Raw genomic sequence first — 18,049 nt, forward strand, 5'->3', positions numbered from 1 at the left:
TATTACTTTCGAACGCTTTACGGCTACGGCTACGGCTACGAGGTTACTATTCAAATAGACTATTACATACAGGCGCGTATAGCTTGTAATTACTTAGGTATATAAGGTGGCATTCGCACCTTCCTTACTACTAATATTACACCTTCCCAAACCGTAAAAAAACCATTTGTCAAGAAAAAACCATTCGCAAGGGAAAAACCATTCGTATACATATAAACCGTTCAAATAGCCAACCAAAGATATACCGATTATCTATACAACGGGAATTATAATAAGACGTTCATAGATTCGAATAGTAGTAGAGCCTCAAACGGTAGATCTACGGTCTGGTCCTTATTTACTGTAAAAGTACGGTACCTAGGTCTTATATCCTGACGCTAATGTAGGTGCTATGTTAGGTAGCAGGTACGCAAATAGGTACGGAAGGTGTTCCCGTCTTAGATCTCAATCTCATCATTTGCTGTCGTTTTCTTGTCGTCTTCCTGTTTCAAACAAAAAAAAAACCCCCAATATCCTTCGAGAGGACCCCTATCTTACCTCCCCACCTCGCCGTATCCAGCACTTTAATACTATATCCGGAGTCTTTTTCAATTGCTACCATCTTCTATGCTTTGTGATACATGGGAATGGAGGGAATGCTATCCTTCTCATTAGCCTCGCCTTTTGTCCTATCGCTCAGCTATCAACTGAGGTAGGTATAGCATACCAATGCAATATCTTCAGTATCTTATTATTAGATCTCACCGAGGCTAGCGTTTGTTCTCCAATAGTATCGATGGACTTGCAAGCTCGCAGACGACTCGCTAACCTCCACTGCTCTGTTACTCCTTTGGGATAGTAACATGAGCTGACAATCGTTGCTTCAATTTTCAGCCCTGCCTCTGCAGCAAGGGTCTGCGCCCCGCCTGGTCTCTTAGACTTGCAGTAGTTCTGCAAGATGAGAAAAGAGCGTTACCATCCCTACAATACCCCTACGATGTATTCTGCAGTAGCCAATGCTGGTCGTCTGGCCCGTAGACCGCAGACCGTTGAGCCTCCGCCTTTTCCTTATTGTCGTCATTCCAATCGCATAAAGCCGTGTCTTAATAGACCGGTGTCGATATACAAAAGGTCCGGCACTCCAGGTATATGAAGCCACCGTCCTTCGAGGCGTGAGATAATTACTCCCCTAATTCCCTACTTAAAATCTCATCCTAGTGGATCTAGACTCGTATACCCTAATCTTATACCAATCTTCTAATCCACATTAAGCCATTGCTTCATTCTCAAGGTGTTTCCTTGACATTACTTGCTTTTCCCATCCTCATATACTTGATTGTGTGGTAAGCTCCTACAAAACAGCCATATCAAGGCTGATCTTGGCAAGCCCAAAATTGCCACGATGCCGTCGGCAATCCCTGATATCACGGCCGCTGCCGCCGAAGATACTAAGGCGACATCCACCGAGGTGCCCGTCACGAACGGTGTCAACGGAACTGGAAGAAGACTTTACAGCAGGGCAACCTGGAACGGACATGAAAATGCTAGTAGCGCGAGCGCCTCGGATTGCTCAACCGATACCTTTAATCATAGCTTCTATGGACTAAATGCTAGCGAAGCGTGGAACCGTGCCCAACCTATTCCCGGTCGTACGTTTAGCATTGATGATGAATCGGGGGAACAGCAACCTCGAGCTTTTCCTCGGATACAGTCATGGGGAGATGATCCCAAAACCGCACGGTTCCCTCGCATATCCAAACCCGTAGAGCTTATGCGCCACTCATACGACTGTGTTGTCATCGGCTCTGGCTATGGTGGTGGCGTGGCGGCGTCCCGCATGGCTCGCGCTGGTCAATCGGTCTGTCTCCTAGAGCGCGGTAAGGAACGCTGGCCCGGAGAGTATCCGGTTAGCACAGGTGATGCTCTTGAGCAGGTCCATTACTCCGGCGAGCTTACCCCCGGTTGGTTGCCTAAGAAGGTTGTCAACGGTGGCGATCCTACCGGCATGTACCACTTGATATTCGGCAACTGTCAGAACGCAGTTGTTTGCAATGGTAAGTGACCGCATAGGAGAGCTAAAATACAGAGCGTTATGTTAACCGCAATGTAGGTCTTGGTGGGACTAGCTTGATAAATGCCAATGTATATTTGGAAGCGGACAAAGACACACTACAACAGGATGCGTGGCCGAAGGAAATTAGGGAAGACCCCGACTCTTTGACTGAATGTAAGACCCCTGTATTTTATAGAGGGTTGCCCTCCGTGCCATAACATCCTTGGCTACCCCTACTAAAAATGAAATATCGGAAGCTGATGAGATGACCAACCAGATTATAAGAGAGCAGCAGATGTCTTAGAGCCAGAAGCGTACCCCGACGACTGGCCGAAACTGCCAAAGCTTGACCTCCTAGAGAAGCAGGCAAAGCATTTGAACATGACAGATAAGTTTCGACGTGTGAAACAGACGACGCGATTCCGCAATGGACCAAATAGTTGTGGTGTGGAAATGTTTCCGTCAGCACTTACTGGACAAGATGCTACTGGCTTAAATGACGGTTCAAAGAACACCACGCTCGTTACGTACCTAGCTGACGCGTGGAACTGGGGTGCTGATATGTTCTGCGAGGCCGAAGTACGATACATAACTGAAGCACCCGAAGGCCAATCCGGGTATATCGTCTATTTCGCTTGGCACGGGCGAAATCGCGGTCACTTCAAAGCAAATCTGCATGGCGACCTTATGTGGGTTCATGCAAGGAAAGCTGTGTTTCTCGGCGCCGGAACCATCGGCACAACTGAGATCCTCCTTAGGAGTAAAGATATGGGACTTGAACTGAGTGATAAAGTAGGCCAGAACATGAGCGGCAACGGAGATATCCTAGGGTTTGGGTAGGTAACCTTGTTACAGTTCCACGTGAGTTCTTTCTAACTGTCTATAGGTACAATACGGATTATGAGGTGAACGGAATGGGGAAAGCTTCCCCATCTCCTTCTCATCCCATAGGACCTTGCATCACCGGTATCATCGACAACAGAGAAGGTCACGACAATCCTTTAGATGGTTATGTTATCGAGGAAGGATCCATACCATCAGCTTTTGCGCCCTTCCTACAGGCTATGCTTGAGCTCTTGCCTGGCAGCGTTGAGCCGACTGATGAAGGTCTCGTTGGCAAAGTAAAGGCAAATCTCGCTCGCGTGGGAAGCGCGTTCCTCGGGCCATATTTCCGTAAAGGCGCAATCGAGAGGACACAAGTATACTTGATTATGTCCCACGACAGTGAGTTTGTCGCCCATTACTTCCCAGCGGAGTTTGTTATTAACACAAGCTAGGTAACCAAGCATACCTAACTCTAAAAGATGACAAGCCAGTCCTCGAATTCGTAGGCGTTGGCCGTAGCGACCACGTCAAGACCCTGAACCGCGTGTTAGAGAAGGCCACGAGAGCTGTTGGGGGAACGTTTGTTCAAAACCCCTGGTATGCTCTACTGGGTGAGCAGCAAGTTACAGTTCATCCGATCGGGTGAGTTATTTGGAATTATTTTGTAGAATTCCAGATGCTAACAATCTTCAGTGGTGCTTGTATGGCTCGCGACGGGACTGGTTCGACTGGCGTTACAAATCATAGGGGCGAGGTCTTCAAAGGCTCCGGCGCGGAGACCTATCCTGGCCTCATCGTCACAGACGCTGCAGTTATCCCAACTGCCCTCGGCGCAAACCCATTCGCGACTATCACTGCTCTGGCCGAACGGTCTGTGGACCATTATGTCAAAGAGAGAGGACTCACAATCGATATGACGCAGAATAAAGTCCTTGATCTCTTTGGTGCTCCTGAACACCAACACCACCGTGGAAAGAGAGGCTGGAAAGAACAGGTCGAAGAAACACAAGAGACGGCTAAACTAAATAGTGCGACGAAAGCGATCATATCCGCTCGACGCATGAACGAATCCGGGTTTGGTTTTACAGAAGTCATGACTGGATACATCCATCGAGACAAGGGCCTTAAACGGGACAACATAGGCACGTACGAGCTGGCAGCTAGGACTGCCAAGTCCTTAAGCGAAACGGCGCGATTCTTTCTTAGCGTGCAGTCCTTTAACATCAGGTCGATTATACACGATCCTAGTCATAAAGCAACTTTAACCGGCACTTTCGTCTGTCCTACCCTCGAGGGGTCCCCGTTCATGGTGCAACGAGGTGATTTCAATTTGTTCTTGTTGGACCGAAAAGCACCTGGGACTCGAAACTTGACGTACGACTTCGACATGCGGGGTATAAATGGCAGGTGGCTCCATTTCCATGGTTATAAAGTAGTCGATTCATCCGTCGCGCTGTCGCCGATACATTTCTGGAAATCGACTAGTACTCTATATGTCACTATCACCGAGCCGATCTCAGAATCGAAACGAAAGTGTGCGGATGCGGATGAATGCGGACTTCTGGGGGAAATCGTTGCTAAGGGAATTATGAGTATCCGAGCAGAGGATTTCCTTTCCGAAGTTTTAACCCTCACTCCTACGGGCAGCAGTATTTTCAAGAAGGCCTTAAGCGCAGCCAACTTCCTAACCTTTTTCACTCGGAAGTCCATGTCGCTTCTCCTAGCACCGCTTACGCCCTTGCAGTATCCAACGCAGACCTATACGGGCTTCGTGAACAACACACCTCCGACCGAGACGTACAAGATCCATGCATCTGACGGCGTCGTTACTAGATTATATCGGTGGGAGCCCACGAACCCAACATTGGAGCCTAAAAACTTGATTATGATCCCCGGCGCTTCGGTAGACCATCAAATATTTGCGCTCCCTACCATTCGTTATAACGCTGTTAATTACTTCCGTCGGGCTGGCTACAGAGTGTTCGTTCCTGTTCATCGTATCTGTATGTTGATGGTTGCGAAGGAGGACTGGACAACATTCGATGCACGATTAGACCTAAAAGCCTGTCTAGAGAAGATTCGGGAAGAAACTACCGAAGTTGGTAAGGAACCGGAACGCATATATGCTATCGCACACTGCATGGGTAGCGTAGCGTTCTCAGCCGGCCTGCTCGACGGCACAATCCCCGCCAAATGGATTAAGGGGATAACTTGCAGCCAAGTATTCATGAATCCGAAATGGAATACTCTGAATATGATCAAGATCATGGCATTGCCCATTCCGGCCGACACGGTGTACCGATTATTGTCAGGCGATTGGTTCAACTTCGGCACGACCGTAAACGACTCCTTGATCCAGAGAAGCCTTAACGAGTTACTGCGCCTCATGCCGGACGAGCGTAAGGAGCTCTGCAACAACGCAAGCTGCCACCGTATCACGTTGGCATTGGGCCGATGCTGGAACCACCGCAACCTTAACGAGGCGACCCACCGGCAGATCGACCGGTTCTTCGGAGGCATCAGCATGACGCTCTTACACATGTTGATGAAACAGGGCTACGAAGGAGGCGTGATGAGTAACGCCCCTTTATTCGAGCGACTAGACACACCGGATAATATCCGTAGGCTGAAGGGTATTCCTATCATGTTGTTCGTCGGTCGCGACAACGCTGTCCTGACCCCCGAATCCACGGAGCGAACTTACGAGGTCCTCACCGATACGTTCACTAACGAACACGCGAGTGGTATCCAGTACCGTCGCCGCGTGGTCCCTGATTATGGACATCTTGACTGCTGGATGGGACGTAATGCTTGGAAGGACGTTTATCCGTTTGTCCGCGAGGAGGTTGACCGTGTGATGCGTGGGGAAGAGTATAAATTCCAGGAGCCTGTCGATACCTTTTCAGAGCTGGTTAATAGTGGGAAACTATTGTATTAGGAATACGGACTGTACCATTTACTTGATCGCGAGGCCCGGTTAGGGTTCATGTATGAGTTGCAGGAAAGGGAGAGGCGTTAAAGGTACTAAGCTATTTTGGGCTAGGTTTTGGATATGGGTTGGGGGTGGAAGAGGGAAAAGTAGATGGAATGACTTATACCCGTCTTTCTGTTTGGATATTATGTTTACTATTATTCTCTGTTGGAGGCGACTCCTGTTTAGCGGTTTTTGATATTTGTGTATTACTTGGTTAGGGACTGGACACGAGGGTTGCGTTATATATCTGACTTCTGGCGGTATGTAAATTTATTCAGCTTGTCTTATGAAGTATTTAGCCTTTGGCGTGGTCATAGAGCCTATATTCTATCAGTTTCCACTAACATAATAGTTTTCCAAAAAGTCTCACGGTCTTTCTAGCGTAGGACTTTGTGTAATGATATAGATCATTTTACCAGGCAGGCTGCCGGGTCGCCGCCGTATGTACCATGCCCTGTAGTCGCCTAGGGTACCATGACTTCTGTGATATCTTGCTTTGTTTGCCAACCATATCTATTCACTTACCTGAGTAGGTACTAAGGTAAGCAATTAGTTCCTTTGGTATCAATTTATATATCATCCTAAGAGCTACTTGTATTACAATCCAGCAACTGCCTCTTAGTGATAGTATATATATTAGGTAACTCATATTGCTGTAAGGTCCCAGGGATGAATGCCTGCCTAACCTAAGGTATTTAGTGTATGTCATATGTGCCTATAAGGTCTTGGCCTAGGCTTAAGAGGTAAAGTCGGCAGCTAGCCAATAGCAATTACGTACGGGACTACTATTGACGCCACGTCATTTCTGAGACAGTCGTTTATACCTAAAGGATTATAAGGTTTGGAAAGTGCAAACCACAAGTTTTGAGGTACCTACTTCATACATCCCTCAATCTGTACATTTGAATACAGGTATCACACAGCGCATCACGCTTAAGCTAATCCCTTCTTCCCTTATGATTTCGTTTACCTATTTTACATATCACAAATCACAAATCTCATCATATAATTAAGCTTATTTACTTCTCGATACCTACTAATTTATTGAACCGATTTGTCACCTTCTTTTGAGATCATCGGCTTTTTAAATCTGGTGTAAGTCGAGGTATTACCTTCCGTGGGCAATAAAGGCAATAAAGTTAGATGCTAGAAGTTTCAGCACTTAGCCACAGGGCGTTTACAAGGAGTGCCACAGCGGGAGTTAGTTACCCCTGCCCAACCAGGGACCCTGCCAAGCCGCGCTCGGCCGTGGTATGTACTTTACTTATCGAGCCTCGTCGCACGGCTGTCGTAACACTCCGTCTAACACCTTGACAGGATCCAAGCTCCTCATGGCCAAGGACAATTACCTTGGTGAGACCAGCATTATCGCATAGCTATTGGGGTCAACGAGTTTCTCTTATTAAATGACACTAATTATGGATATGGTTTTTATTCAGACTGTTCGCAAGGGAAATTGCCGTCGATGAGCGCGGAATCGCCCGAATCACATATATTAGATAAAGACCACCATCACCACCACCACCGACAACACCATCAACCACAGCGCCTACGATCCCGAGCCCGAGAACCATCGGTATCTGCTAAGAAGAAAAAGAAGAAGAAGCTAACGCATGCTACCGCCCAAAGTAAAAGCGAAAATAAGCGCGAAGTCAAAAACGGCTGGTTTGCGATTCGGGATATTATTGACGAGAAGTTCGAGCGAGGGAAGACATATTACCTGGTCGATTGGGAGGGCACCGACGAGACTGGGAACCCACACGTGCCATCGTGGGTAAGTCTTTGTGTTCCCACATGCGCTCTTCGCGCCATCCTGTTTTATCGGTACAAAAGCTAAATCAGCATAGGAACCCAAACAAAACGTAACATCCCTTGCGATCAATGATTGGATGGTTAGGAAAGCTAGATCCAAGTACACCCAGGGGAAACTTGATGTAGTTATCGGAGACATTGAACCCTCTATGCAAGAGTTTAATGCTCGCGAGAGCGGTTCCGTCTCAACATCTAATCGGCATCACCAAGGTGCTAAGAAGCGCCCTTTGGAACATTCATCTTTGTATGAGTCAGGGCTTAGCGAGGAACACGCGTCAAAACTACCTAAGCTAAAGCTTAAACTAACAGAAACCCCGTCGGCATTCCCCAGGAGTGCGGGCCATGACCTTGGGCATTATAAAGAGCTGGCAGAGCGACAGAGCGAGCTGGACCACGACAACTCGCATAACCACCCATCCGACGATACCCAAGGTGATCCAAAACCCTACAAATCTCGCATAGTGATACGTCTGCCTCGCGACCCAACATTTCCCGCGGATCAATACGTGCGCGTGCCACCCGATTCGCAACAAACGGATAGCCAGCAGTCTTCTCAGCTTACCGATGCCCGTGCTGCACTAGTGCGCGAAACCGAGGTTGAGAGCCAAGAACAGAGGATCGTGCCTGATTCTCAGGAAATATATAGCGCTTTAGTTTCTGATGTGCATAGTAGTATCCCTGACCACTTAAATTCGTTTGAGACAAGTCCGCTTCGGGAACGTGCTGTTGTCGCATCTCAGCAAGAAGAAAGGCTTCAGCATCCGGAATCGTTCGGGCACTCAACAGAAATTCCTTCGCGTCAGCCGGATCGCCCTTTTGTTGGAAACCAGGGAAACGTGTCGACTTCGACCTTTCTGATCGGGACCGTTGTAGGTTCGACTGCGCCCGACAATTCGCAGAGCACCATCGGTAAAGGAAATCCTAGGTTTTTGACGCAAGAAGGTCTCAACGTGGACGTTGTTCCTCCAACGTCTCAGCCAACTAGTTTTGCGTCTACTCAGCCTCACGAGTTAGCTTGGGACGAGCACATCTCTACGGCGAGTATCAGCCAAGATCAGAACCAGGCACCTGCGATAAGTAATAGCTCGCAGGCCGCTCAAGTCGTGCTGCCCCTCAGTAGCCAGCAAGGCGGGCTCGCGACATACAGCGAGGCAGCCTTTACTGTTTACGACGATTCAATTGTACCTGATACTGTACCTGATACTGTACGAAGAAACGCGCAAGACAAACGCGACCCGCAAAATTCAAGCCAAGCTTTAAGCGAAGTGGACGGTAATACTAGGAATACATCGTTCTCGGAAGACCAGCAACCTGAATTAGACATCGAACCGAGCCGCGCAGAGCTTTCGCAAACCATTCCCGAGAAACCCGCAGATTTCGGAGCAGACGAAATGCGTTTTGGACCACCTACGTTCGGATCGGAGCCACCGGCCGCGCCTACGAATATGGATACCGACCAGCCCGTCCGGTATACGGCACGTGAGAGGCTGAGATTAATACGGGAGCAGAACTTTGAAGCCCTGAACGACATGTTCCCGGAACGAAAAGTTGAAATGGAAATGGAGGCTCGTGCTAGAGCGGCTAGCGCCGACGTAGGTTCTTCAGCAGGTCCGCAGCCGGACATTCAGGAAGCACCAATTGCTCAAGCTCCTGCTTCCCGAGACATTAGTCCCCTGACTCCAGTAAATTTGACATCTCAATCTTTCCTGGTTCCGCCTCTAGAGACGGCTGCTGACAACACATCTTCTGATCATCAATTGCCGGTACCCGAGACTACCCAAACACCCGTCGAGCAAGAGAAGGAGGCAGAGCTGGGACTAGAGGAGAGTGGCCCTGTCGAAGTGGCTGTTGAAGTGGGGTATGACGCCCACGAAGAAGAGCAGCCTGCAACCTTGGATCCATCAGCCTTGACGTTATCTATCGAACATGATATGGATGTCAGCCCATCAATGCCGGTACACGACGCTCTCCATACCAGTCTACAGATACCGGACCCGGACGAGTTTATTATACCGCACGAGGAAGAGGAGACGCCTCTTGGCTATCCGAGAAGCCTTCTCCCCTACGTACCCACCGGACCTAACGAATATCTCGTTACGCTTCCGTTCTATAACCCCTGCCGGCCTGTATATAACGACGTTCTTCGCGACAACGAGGAGCTTATTCGCGAGTATAACGCTGCATTTCTTGTTTCCCCTCACCAAACACCGCATCCTACAACAGTATCGAAAATTGACGAGATGTTCTCTCGTCTTTTCGATATTTGCGACCTGCCACCGTTTATAGAGACTACAACAACTATGACACCTGCAGAGCTAACGAAACACGTCGTTAATACCAATGCGAAATTCGCATTTGTTGCCGAGTTGCTTGTTTACTTGGCCGAAGAGAATTCGGATAAAAAAGTTCTCATCTTGTCCCGTCCCGGGAAGGTCATGGATTTTCTTGGTAACCTTATAGAAACAAGAGGTTACCGTTATATCCGATCCGGCTTAGAGATCGTCGGACCCTCTAGCGCCGAGCATAGTCTGACCGTCGCCATCTCGTCGACTCTTGATAACTCCTCGTCAATACCCGAGGATATCGACGTAGTGATAGCATACGATCATACGTATCGGCCTGAGCTGCTCCCACAAAGGGTCCGAGAGCGTTCTATATTGATGGTTCTAACGAATATATGTTCCATTCAACACCTCAATATGCGTGTCTCGGAGAACCTAGAACCACTGGAGCGGAAAAACGTCCTTGTGCTCGCGCTGGTTAGAGCAATGCGGTACATAGAAGACGTTGACGACTCTCTAATTGTTAAATTTCACTTGGCAGCCGAGACTTTCTGCAAGTATATACAAGATCCGGACGACGACGATTTCTATTGGGAACCTTATGAGGTGCCGGAGGATGTGTTCGAGGATTTGCACGCTGCCAGCTCTCAATCGCAAGTATCACAGTCCGTTTTAGGGCCTTTCGGAACCGACCAACTTCCCGGTAGCCGGAAGAGGTCTCACGAGGTAAGCTAGCCTCCTGCGATTTGCATTGCGGGTACCTAAAATACTAATACAATAAATAGGGCGAAGATGATGATATTTCCTCTAAGCGCCCCAGAGTATCACAACCTACAGTTGTAACTCACGTGAGTCACATCAGCGACTCGCTGAAAGGTCTTATCGGAGATGACACGGTGGACGAATCGCCGAAGGCGATGCTGTCGGTTTCGGTGGGCAAGTTAGAGAAATTATCAGCTAAGGTCGGTTTTATTCTATCGGCGGATATTATAAATTTTGGACTAATGCCAAGTAGGTCACAAGCCTCAAAGCCAAGCTGCGCGAGAGCCAGATGCGAGAAAAGCAATTCCGCCAGCTTAGCGATCGATCCAAGAAAGAGGTCGATAACTATGCTTCCACCGTCAGGTTGGTACAAGAGAAGTATATGAATTCTCTAAAGGACCGTGGAACCTACGAAGACGAGTACTACAAGGCCAAGGAGGAAGCCCTAGCGGCCAGCGCAAGTCTCGATTCTAAACGGAGAGAACTCGACGATCTAAAAGAGAAATTTGCAGAGCAGGAAAAGCGATTATCTGCAACGCACGAATCTCTTCTTAAGTCTGCAAATCCCGAGGTCGCCAAGATGGCACGACTGGAGAAAGAGCTCGAAGAGTCTAAAATCAAGGTGCAAATCTTAGAAAAGAAGGCTGCATTAGCTAACAACGAGTTGGAATATGCCAAGAATGCCTACCAGGATGCATCTCAGAGAGCCGCGGAGCTCCAGACCGAGAACCGCGCGCTCGAGCAACGAGTCGAAGAGCTCCATCGTAAGGCCGACGATAACATGGTTCAAATAAACCAGATTTATGCGGAGAGCGAGAGCAAGGAACTTCTACGACTACTTAACGAGCAAAAGAGCATCGTTCGCGACCGGGATCTGGAGCTCATCCGACTCCGGGACGAGCTGCGAATGCTGAAGGAAAACCGAAGGGGTACGAGACAGAGTAGCGTTCCTCGAAGCCCGCGGCTGAGCGCCTTTGGCGTTAATAGTCCTCGCAACGGCGGTCGCACTACTAAGGGTAGCTCTAGCAGTCGCGGTACTAGTCCTGCTCCGGCGACGGGAATCTTCGAGGCGGGAGGCGGAATTGGTACTCCGGTTCCAAATAGTCGAGCTTTCCATCTGCGAGAGTCCAGGTTCTGATCGGGGTCAGAGGGTGTTTAAAGTCCAACGACTCGTCTTCATATATCTCAAAGTGGCCTCATCACGACCCCTCCTTGGGCATTGGAACAACAGAAAGGAATGAGGGACATATTTTATCCTTACTCCCTTTTCTCTCACTTTTTCGATTTTGCACCCGGTAAGCGGGAGGACAGCAATGCATTTGTATTTATTTGTACTAAAGATTTTGTCGGGGCGGAGGGTCTTCAAATTCCCCCTTTTCCGTTCGTTTCTGTCTCGGCGGAGCACACATGGTCGATTGATTTAGTTAGATAGAAGGACTCCCAAGCCTAGGAATACTAGGATCGCTGTTACTGCTGTTACTGCTGTTACTTGCTATTATTACTACTGCTGTTGTTTTGTATGACGATGAACGATAGGGGACAGACGGGAGGCAGATGGTGCATATTTGCAGAGTATAGGTGAATACATGGTTTGCGTTGCGTTGCGATGGCGAGAAATCATTCTTGGTCTTACGATTTTTGTTCTTCGACGACAATATGAGAAGGAAAGATTTATTCCAATCGTTGGACGAAGCCGTAAGAATGCTTAATGCATGCTATAATAGTGAACGCGACTTGGTATGTTACCTAGGTAAAGCAACGATATCGTAAAGCACGTAACCTAAGGCATTGCGGATGTGCTGCTATGACTTAGTTACCTAGATATCTAAGGTATTCAGCCCCTATCGTTACCGTCCTATAAGAGCTAGGTTAGGTACCCGTAGGCAAGCTTATCACGTATACCTTACCCTCAACCCCCCTCATCCCCATAGGCACGTAGACACGAAAACTTGCCCCTTTTCACCTTTAACTACATCTTTTACATCTTACGATTAATCCTCTGCGGTGTAACAGAACTGCTCACATCAGCGGTATTAGTCGGCAGGTCGTATACCCTCTCCCCGGCAGTTTTCTTTCTAGGGTACGGGCTAGATACGAGAATAGAATATCGGAATAGTTAGTTGGTTGAAAAAGGATGTTAAGTCTGGGTTAGTACATATATAGCTATAGCTTATACGGCATGGGCTTTTATAGCATAGCATAGCACAACGGGCGTAAGAAAGTGAGCCTCTCGCCTCTACAAACCCTCAGTCCAAATGTGTAACACCTCACAAAAATGCGACCAGCTTCTGCAATGCTTCATCTTTTTTAAACTACTTTTCTCTAAGCCCCGAGAGAGATGGGTTTTTTTTTTCGGTGTCTAGTTTCGTCTGTTGCTGTCGGGCGGAATAGTAGTGGTAGTGTTGTAAGTAATAAGTGGTAAAGGTAGTAAGTAGTAGACATATACACATGCAGGCGGGAAACAAACCAGATCCGAGACGCGATATGATGCCGGATCAGCTCTCTCTTTTGCTTCCCCCCTTAACTCCATCTTCGCTTCCCTGCCTGTCTTCCAAGCTAGCTCCCGCTCCCCGCTATACACCAGCCCATACACCTATGCATTTTCTTCGTGCTGCCTGTCTCGCCCTTTTCACTTGTAGCGAGATCAGGAGGGTGGAGTCGTCTATTTGCCCACCTCGGGGTACAGGTCCTCCTTTAGGACGACACCGAGTTCTTCGCGCAGGGGCTTTAGCTCGTCAAGGTATTGCTGGTACTGGTCCTTGTTCTCGACCTTGGCCTTGATGCCTTCGAAGATGCGCACGGCAGTGGGGAAGTCGTTGACTCTCCGGGCGGCGCGGAGTGCGGCCTCAACTACGGAGGGAGAGGGGACGAGATCGTAGGCGAAGGCGTTGTTCAGGTTACGCTATAGTTAGACCTATGTTAGCATAATCAATTCTTCCTACTACATAGTAATCCGGCCTTGAATCGTTTTTTATAATATGCTGACGTCGTGATGCGTGATGGGAGATTATGGGCCAAAGTGTGGGGATAGTGGGTCAACCCAGTTGAGGTGTCCGAAAGCAGGTATCCGAGGTAAAGAAGCTGCGATGATGGAAGAACGGAAGGAAGCTGTTTGGAAGCTGTGACTCGAAATTGACGAACCTGTAACTCGAAAACATCTTGCACCTTCTCAAATTCGTTCTCGTATCTGCGCGGAGGAAACTCGGGTTAGCTATTAGGTCTGAATTTGTTATCTGATCAGGTCGCAGGTCGCTTAATGACCAATTGAGCGATATTCAAGCTCCCACAACCCCATCTTATAACCAATTGAACGTCATAGATGCTTCAACATGTCGCCAATTGACCTCAATTGGATATGAATGAAGCTTGCTCTTATATATATTTATGCAGAGCCATCGAGCCGACCTGATTCCTGCTTTTTTTTTCTTTTTAAAAAAAGGCGAAGTCCTTACCTAGCGGTAAATTCCTCAAACGTCTCCTCGTGATGCGCAGCGGATTTTCGGGACACGGTAGTGCTGAAGTTGAGGCTCGAGCCGGCAATCAGACCCGGAACGAAGGACGCGGTAGACCGAGTGGGAGCGACGGGTCGGTTTGCGCGGAAGAAGGTCTTGGAGGGGCCCCGCGAGGCGATTCTGAGGAGCGACATGGACGACATAATTTTCTTTTCTATTAGAGGGGAGACCGGGGGAAAAAGAGAAGAAAAAAAAAGAGGAGACCGGAAGTTGCTGGTCGGGTACGATGACGATAAGGACGAAGAAAGAATTATTAGCGTGGTTGTGCGTCGGGTAGCTTTTTTGTCGTCGGTTTAAAACAAATAAGAAAATAGAAGAGGATGGTTGCGAGATGGGATTAAGCACAGGTTTGCGTTGCGCGATATGATTTGGTGGCCGCTTTCTTTGGACTCAAGCGCAAAAAAAAAAAAAAACCAATTTCTTACAATCGAATGATGGGGGAGAAATGGAAGGCCGGCTCACAAAAGTGTGGGTGCTTATTGGTCCGTCGGCCGTCGGTGTGTGGAGCTGGAGGGGGCATAGGTAATCCTGTTGCAGGCACAGCACTTGCCAGTGAGCTCACTCTGCAACTGAACTGGGTTAGCATAGCTGCCGACTTAAGCATGTTGGTCCGAGCGCGGGGAGCTCCTCGCGTTTACTTAGAGTTTTTGCTGCTGACTTTGCAGCAGCGCGGGGGGATCGGTCCAGGTAGCAAGTCATGTGAATTGCGTGTTGGGCTTCGACGTCATTGCTTCCATTCTCATTCGTCAAATATTCATATATCAGTTATCGCCGAGAAAAGATTACGGTGTCCAATTTTGATAAGAATGAAGGTTCTTGTTAATTCTAAACAATAGCTTTACATAGTATGTCTTCTTCAACATTTCCAAGAAAGCCGATAGGTTGCAACCTAATCATTCGACTTAATTACCTAAACAAAATCAATTTGACATCTTCTTATCGGGCTTAGAGTTAGCTATACATGAATGTATAGTTAACCAACTATATTACTTAAACCGGTTCAAAGCTTTCGAACCGTGTTTTATTGTGAAGGCTAAGTCACGATGTCTAAGTGATCCCAACATCGAGTTCCCGGCGTCATATATCTTTCGGATGAAACGGACTTATAAGAACTTGATACTACGACTTGACTTGCTGAATATATTGTCTGAAAAAAATAATATAATGACCAAACTCGGCGAGATTCGAGAAGCCCAATTGTCTTATATGCCATATCTAAGACAGCCTTATCAGCCACTATTCAGCCATGAATGTAAAATCTCCCTTCAAGACGTATTCCGTATGCCTTCATTGTCAATCATTAGCAATCTTGCTAGTCGCCGACTCAAATATTCCGTGACGGCCATAACTACCCGCGCTCGGCTAGTTGCCTCTCGGATCGTGACCAAAATGTTATCCGTACTATTGGATCCTATCGTCTTCTTAATCCCTGTCCGTACCTATATACCCTTCATGCTAATAGGCATTGGACGTCACTTGCCCGTATTGTACATCGAAGACTTGCAAGCTCTGCTAACCCTAGGAGACATCTCAATACAAGAATGAATCTATATCGAAGAATAGGAACACCTCAAAGGCTGGTCAAGGACGGTCCGAGTAACACGAAGTCTGTGAAACGACAAGTAAAATTCCACGGAGGCCTCTCATCTATGCACGTGTATTGGCGCACAAAGCGAGGAGTTCGTAACACATTTACTTCTCTTAGCCGTATATTTAGAAAAGACCAAGAATGTCTCCCGCAACCCAAAGAGGAGAGCCCCGAGGAGCACAAGAGAGAGCAACAGCTTGGCGTGCAATCCATGGACATCGTATACAACCGAGCCTTGGTTACTACGGGTCTACACGACAGAGTACTCGTAAGCCAGGCGCAAATACATGAAATTAGCGTTCTCGGAAATAATTGTAAGGCACACGGGGTACATCTTGTAAGCATCGAGTCCTTAGGCCACGCCTTGGACTTTTTGGAAATGGTCAGTCTTGATCGCTGGTATACTGCAGATAACTTCCGAGACATCGTTCGCAATACTAAGATTCTTCTAAAGCGCCAGTTCACTCCCTTTAGAGACTTGCCGATGCGTCTCGACGGCCGACCAATACACAGACACGTAGGAAAAGAGCCCGGGGAGTCTTTGTTAAGTATAGTTATACTAGCATCTTTAAAACATAATTTTTATCTTAATTTGGGGCAGAAATAGCATTTCAGCATCACGGTCTTACTTGCTTAGAAGGGTCAACGAGAGATTAGAGGCAGAGTGAGTTGAATTGAAGCATTACTTGCTGCGTACGAAACTAAGTGCAGTAAGGCTGGCATCTACACCAAGACTACCTAGACATCCCTTCCTCCATGAACATACCCATGCGAGTAAATAGAGTCGACAACTTCTCCGCCTTCTCGCCCAAATACAAGCTGCTTTGAGAAGAGGTTAGAAGCCTGCGTCGACTAATGAGACTTGGTCGTAGTGCGGTCGAGGATGTTTTGCAGTAGATCTGCTTTCTCTTCATCGAAGGGAGGCAGTATCTCCGAGTAGGACTCCTCGCCGGGAATATCCTTCAAGCCATAGCAGTAGTAAAGCATATAGCGAGCGTTCTCTTTGCCCAGCGGCTCTCTCTGATGATTCGGGAAAGTGGTGGGAATAGGAATCACCTCTCCTTCCGCATCATACATCCTGATCGTGTCCGAGGCATCGGCAGAGCTGGACAGGCAGACCTCGGCTATCAGACGGTACGTCTTCAAGGCTGCGCCGGGCTCTGTAAATTTCCATATACCGTCAGGTCTCCTCTCGAGGCGTCGCATATCCACGACGATCTTGCGAAGGTCCTGGAATTTCTTAGGGTCGGCCGCGCTGACGTCGTATTGGACTCGCAGGATCGTTGGTAGGTTGGCCTGCTTAGTGAACACTATGCCGTCGTCGGTCATGAAAGTCCCGAACTTCTTTGCGATCTGTTCGCCGAGGCTACCAGTCTTAAACGTTATAAGACTGTCTTCGGATAGGCTGTCATTAATCTTTAACGTCCCGACTTCCCACACCCCGTTCAACTTGAAAGTGGTGTACGGGTTGAATAGGAGGAAAGGATCCAGCTGCCAAAAGGTTTCCTGCATGAGTTTATGCTCCGCGAGCGCCTGGAAAGACAAGTCCTTGCCTTCCAGCGAGCCTCCTGGATAGAAGGCTTTCAGAGCATGGTACTTAGCAGCTTGAAGGATATCTTTGTCGGTCGAAACGAGGTCGGCCATCGCGAGGCGGCGCAGCGGGTTGGCCTGCTCCCGCCATCCCATGGCCTCGTCCTTCGTATCGCGATATTCCATGGGCAACTGACTGATGATGCGACGAATCACCATTAGAAGCGCGTCCAAACCCGTCGAGTCGACTTGGTCTCCCTCGGGGATACCGGCGACGTTCTTTGGATTGTACAGCGTAGGGACTTGGACTCTTAGCATGTAGTCCTGTGAGAATTCGTCCGTGGGGTAAATGGTTCGAAGGTCTTTCAGGCCTTCCGCGACCTTATGTTCGTCCAACGCCATGATATCGATCAGGTTATAGGCACCGGATGGTAGATAGTAGAAGACGGGTGTAGATGAAGTTGAAAGTTTGATGATTTTGAATAGTTACGAGTTTTTATTTTATATAATTCTTGTGGAACTGGTCTTGTATTGCGAGTGCGTTGCTAAAAGAGTGCGTTGCTAAATCTAAGAGGACTACGGGACCCTGTTTCTTTATATAATTGGCCCTGGGGCCTCGTTCCTTCCTTAGATGCCTCGATTGTGACTGCCTCAATCGTGACTGCCTCAATGATTGCTCCAGTGGCTCATGACTGTAGCCAACTGCCCACAACTGTAACCCTAATTAGGTGA

At 48.1% G+C, this 18,049-nt stretch overlaps 5 protein-coding genes across 5 annotated transcripts; 3 read left to right on the forward strand and 2 right to left on the reverse strand.

The window, feature by feature from the left end:
• Positions 1–1,257: 1,257 nt before the first annotated feature.
• F5Y00DRAFT_196660 (FAD/NAD(P)-binding domain-containing protein) lies at positions 1,258–6,172 on the forward strand. Its single transcript, XM_048005272.1, has 6 exons — positions 1,258–2,033; positions 2,090–2,206; positions 2,310–2,868; positions 2,919–3,256; positions 3,310–3,499; positions 3,551–6,172. Exons 1-6 carry the CDS (start codon positions 1,382–1,384, stop codon positions 5,793–5,795), a joined length of 4,101 nt encoding a protein of 1,366 aa, XP_047860496.1. The 5' UTR covers positions 1,258–1,381; the 3' UTR covers positions 5,796–6,172.
• Positions 6,173–6,718: 546 nt separating this feature from the next.
• On the forward strand, positions 6,719–12,367 carry F5Y00DRAFT_248311 (uncharacterized protein). Its single transcript, XM_048009420.1, has 5 exons — positions 6,719–7,082; positions 7,149–7,605; positions 7,679–10,651; positions 10,711–10,887; positions 10,941–12,367. The coding sequence occupies exons 2-5, from the start codon at positions 7,297–7,299 to the stop codon at positions 11,823–11,825; spliced, it is 4,344 nt and encodes a 1,447-aa protein (XP_047860497.1). The 5' UTR covers positions 6,719–7,082; positions 7,149–7,296; the 3' UTR covers positions 11,826–12,367.
• A 407-nt stretch (positions 12,368–12,774) lies between these two features.
• On the reverse strand, positions 12,775–14,612 carry F5Y00DRAFT_248312 (putative cytochrome c oxidase polypeptide VI mitochondrial precursor). Its single transcript, XM_048009421.1, has 3 exons — positions 14,140–14,612; positions 13,829–13,874; positions 12,775–13,589 (listed from the first exon to the last, which is right to left on the reverse strand). Exons 1-3 carry the CDS (start codon positions 14,340–14,342, stop codon positions 13,350–13,352), a joined length of 489 nt encoding a protein of 162 aa, XP_047860498.1. The 5' UTR covers positions 14,343–14,612; the 3' UTR covers positions 12,775–13,349.
• A 1,128-nt stretch (positions 14,613–15,740) lies between these two features.
• On the forward strand, positions 15,741–16,308 carry F5Y00DRAFT_266398 (uncharacterized protein; the record flags this gene model as incomplete). The annotated part of the gene is made up of 2 exons (XM_048011935.1): positions 15,741–16,186; positions 16,242–16,308. 2 exons carry the CDS (start codon positions 15,741–15,743, stop codon positions 16,306–16,308), a joined length of 513 nt encoding a protein of 170 aa, XP_047860499.1.
• A 312-nt stretch (positions 16,309–16,620) lies between these two features.
• F5Y00DRAFT_248316 (uncharacterized protein) lies at positions 16,621–17,874 on the reverse strand. Its single transcript, XM_048009422.1, has one exon. The coding sequence runs from the start codon at positions 17,717–17,719 to the stop codon at positions 16,640–16,642; it is 1,080 nt and encodes a 359-aa protein (XP_047860500.1). The 5' UTR covers positions 17,720–17,874; the 3' UTR covers positions 16,621–16,639.
• Positions 17,875–18,049: the final 175 nt, after the last annotated feature.

Source organism: Daldinia vernicosa, assembly GCF_022497035.1.
Source record: "Daldinia vernicosa strain CBS 139.73 unplaced genomic scaffold F5Y00scaffold_71, whole genome shotgun sequence".
NCBI lineage: Eukaryota > Fungi > Ascomycota > Sordariomycetes > Xylariales > Hypoxylaceae > Daldinia > Daldinia vernicosa.

Excerpts from the sequence above, each read along its gene's own strand:
- F5Y00DRAFT_196660 (XM_048005272.1), top strand. The coding sequence starts at position 1,382 with ATGCCGTCGGCAATCCCTGATATCACGGCCGCTGCCGCCGAAGATACT. Across the intron at positions 2,207-2,309 it reads CCCCGACTCTTTGACTGAAT|ATTATAAGAGAGCAGCAGAT; the intron begins GTAAGACCCCTG and ends ATGACCAACCAG. Across the intron at positions 3,257-3,309 it reads CTTGATTATGTCCCACGACA|GTAACCAAGCATACCTAACT; the intron begins GTGAGTTTGTCG and ends AACACAAGCTAG.
- F5Y00DRAFT_248311 (XM_048009420.1), top strand. The coding sequence starts at position 7,297 with ATGAGCGCGGAATCGCCCGAATCACATATATTAGATAAAGACCACCAT. Across the intron at positions 7,606-7,678 it reads ACCCACACGTGCCATCGTGG|GAACCCAAACAAAACGTAAC; the intron begins GTAAGTCTTTGT and ends AAATCAGCATAG. Across the intron at positions 10,652-10,710 it reads GCCGGAAGAGGTCTCACGAG|GGCGAAGATGATGATATTTC; the intron begins GTAAGCTAGCCT and ends TACAATAAATAG.
- F5Y00DRAFT_248312 (XM_048009421.1), bottom strand. The coding sequence starts at position 14,342 with ATGTCGTCCATGTCGCTCCTCAGAATCGCCTCGCGGGGCCCCTCCAAG. Across the intron at positions 13,875-14,139 it reads TTTGAGGAATTTACCGCTAG|ATACGAGAACGAATTTGAGA; the intron begins GTAAGGACTTCG and ends TCCTCCGCGCAG. Across the intron at positions 13,590-13,828 it reads AAGATGTTTTCGAGTTACAG|CGTAACCTGAACAACGCCTT; the intron begins GTTCGTCAATTT and ends GTCTAACTATAG.
- F5Y00DRAFT_248316 (XM_048009422.1), bottom strand. The coding sequence starts at position 17,719 with ATGGCGTTGGACGAACATAAGGTCGCGGAAGGCCTGAAAGACCTTCGA.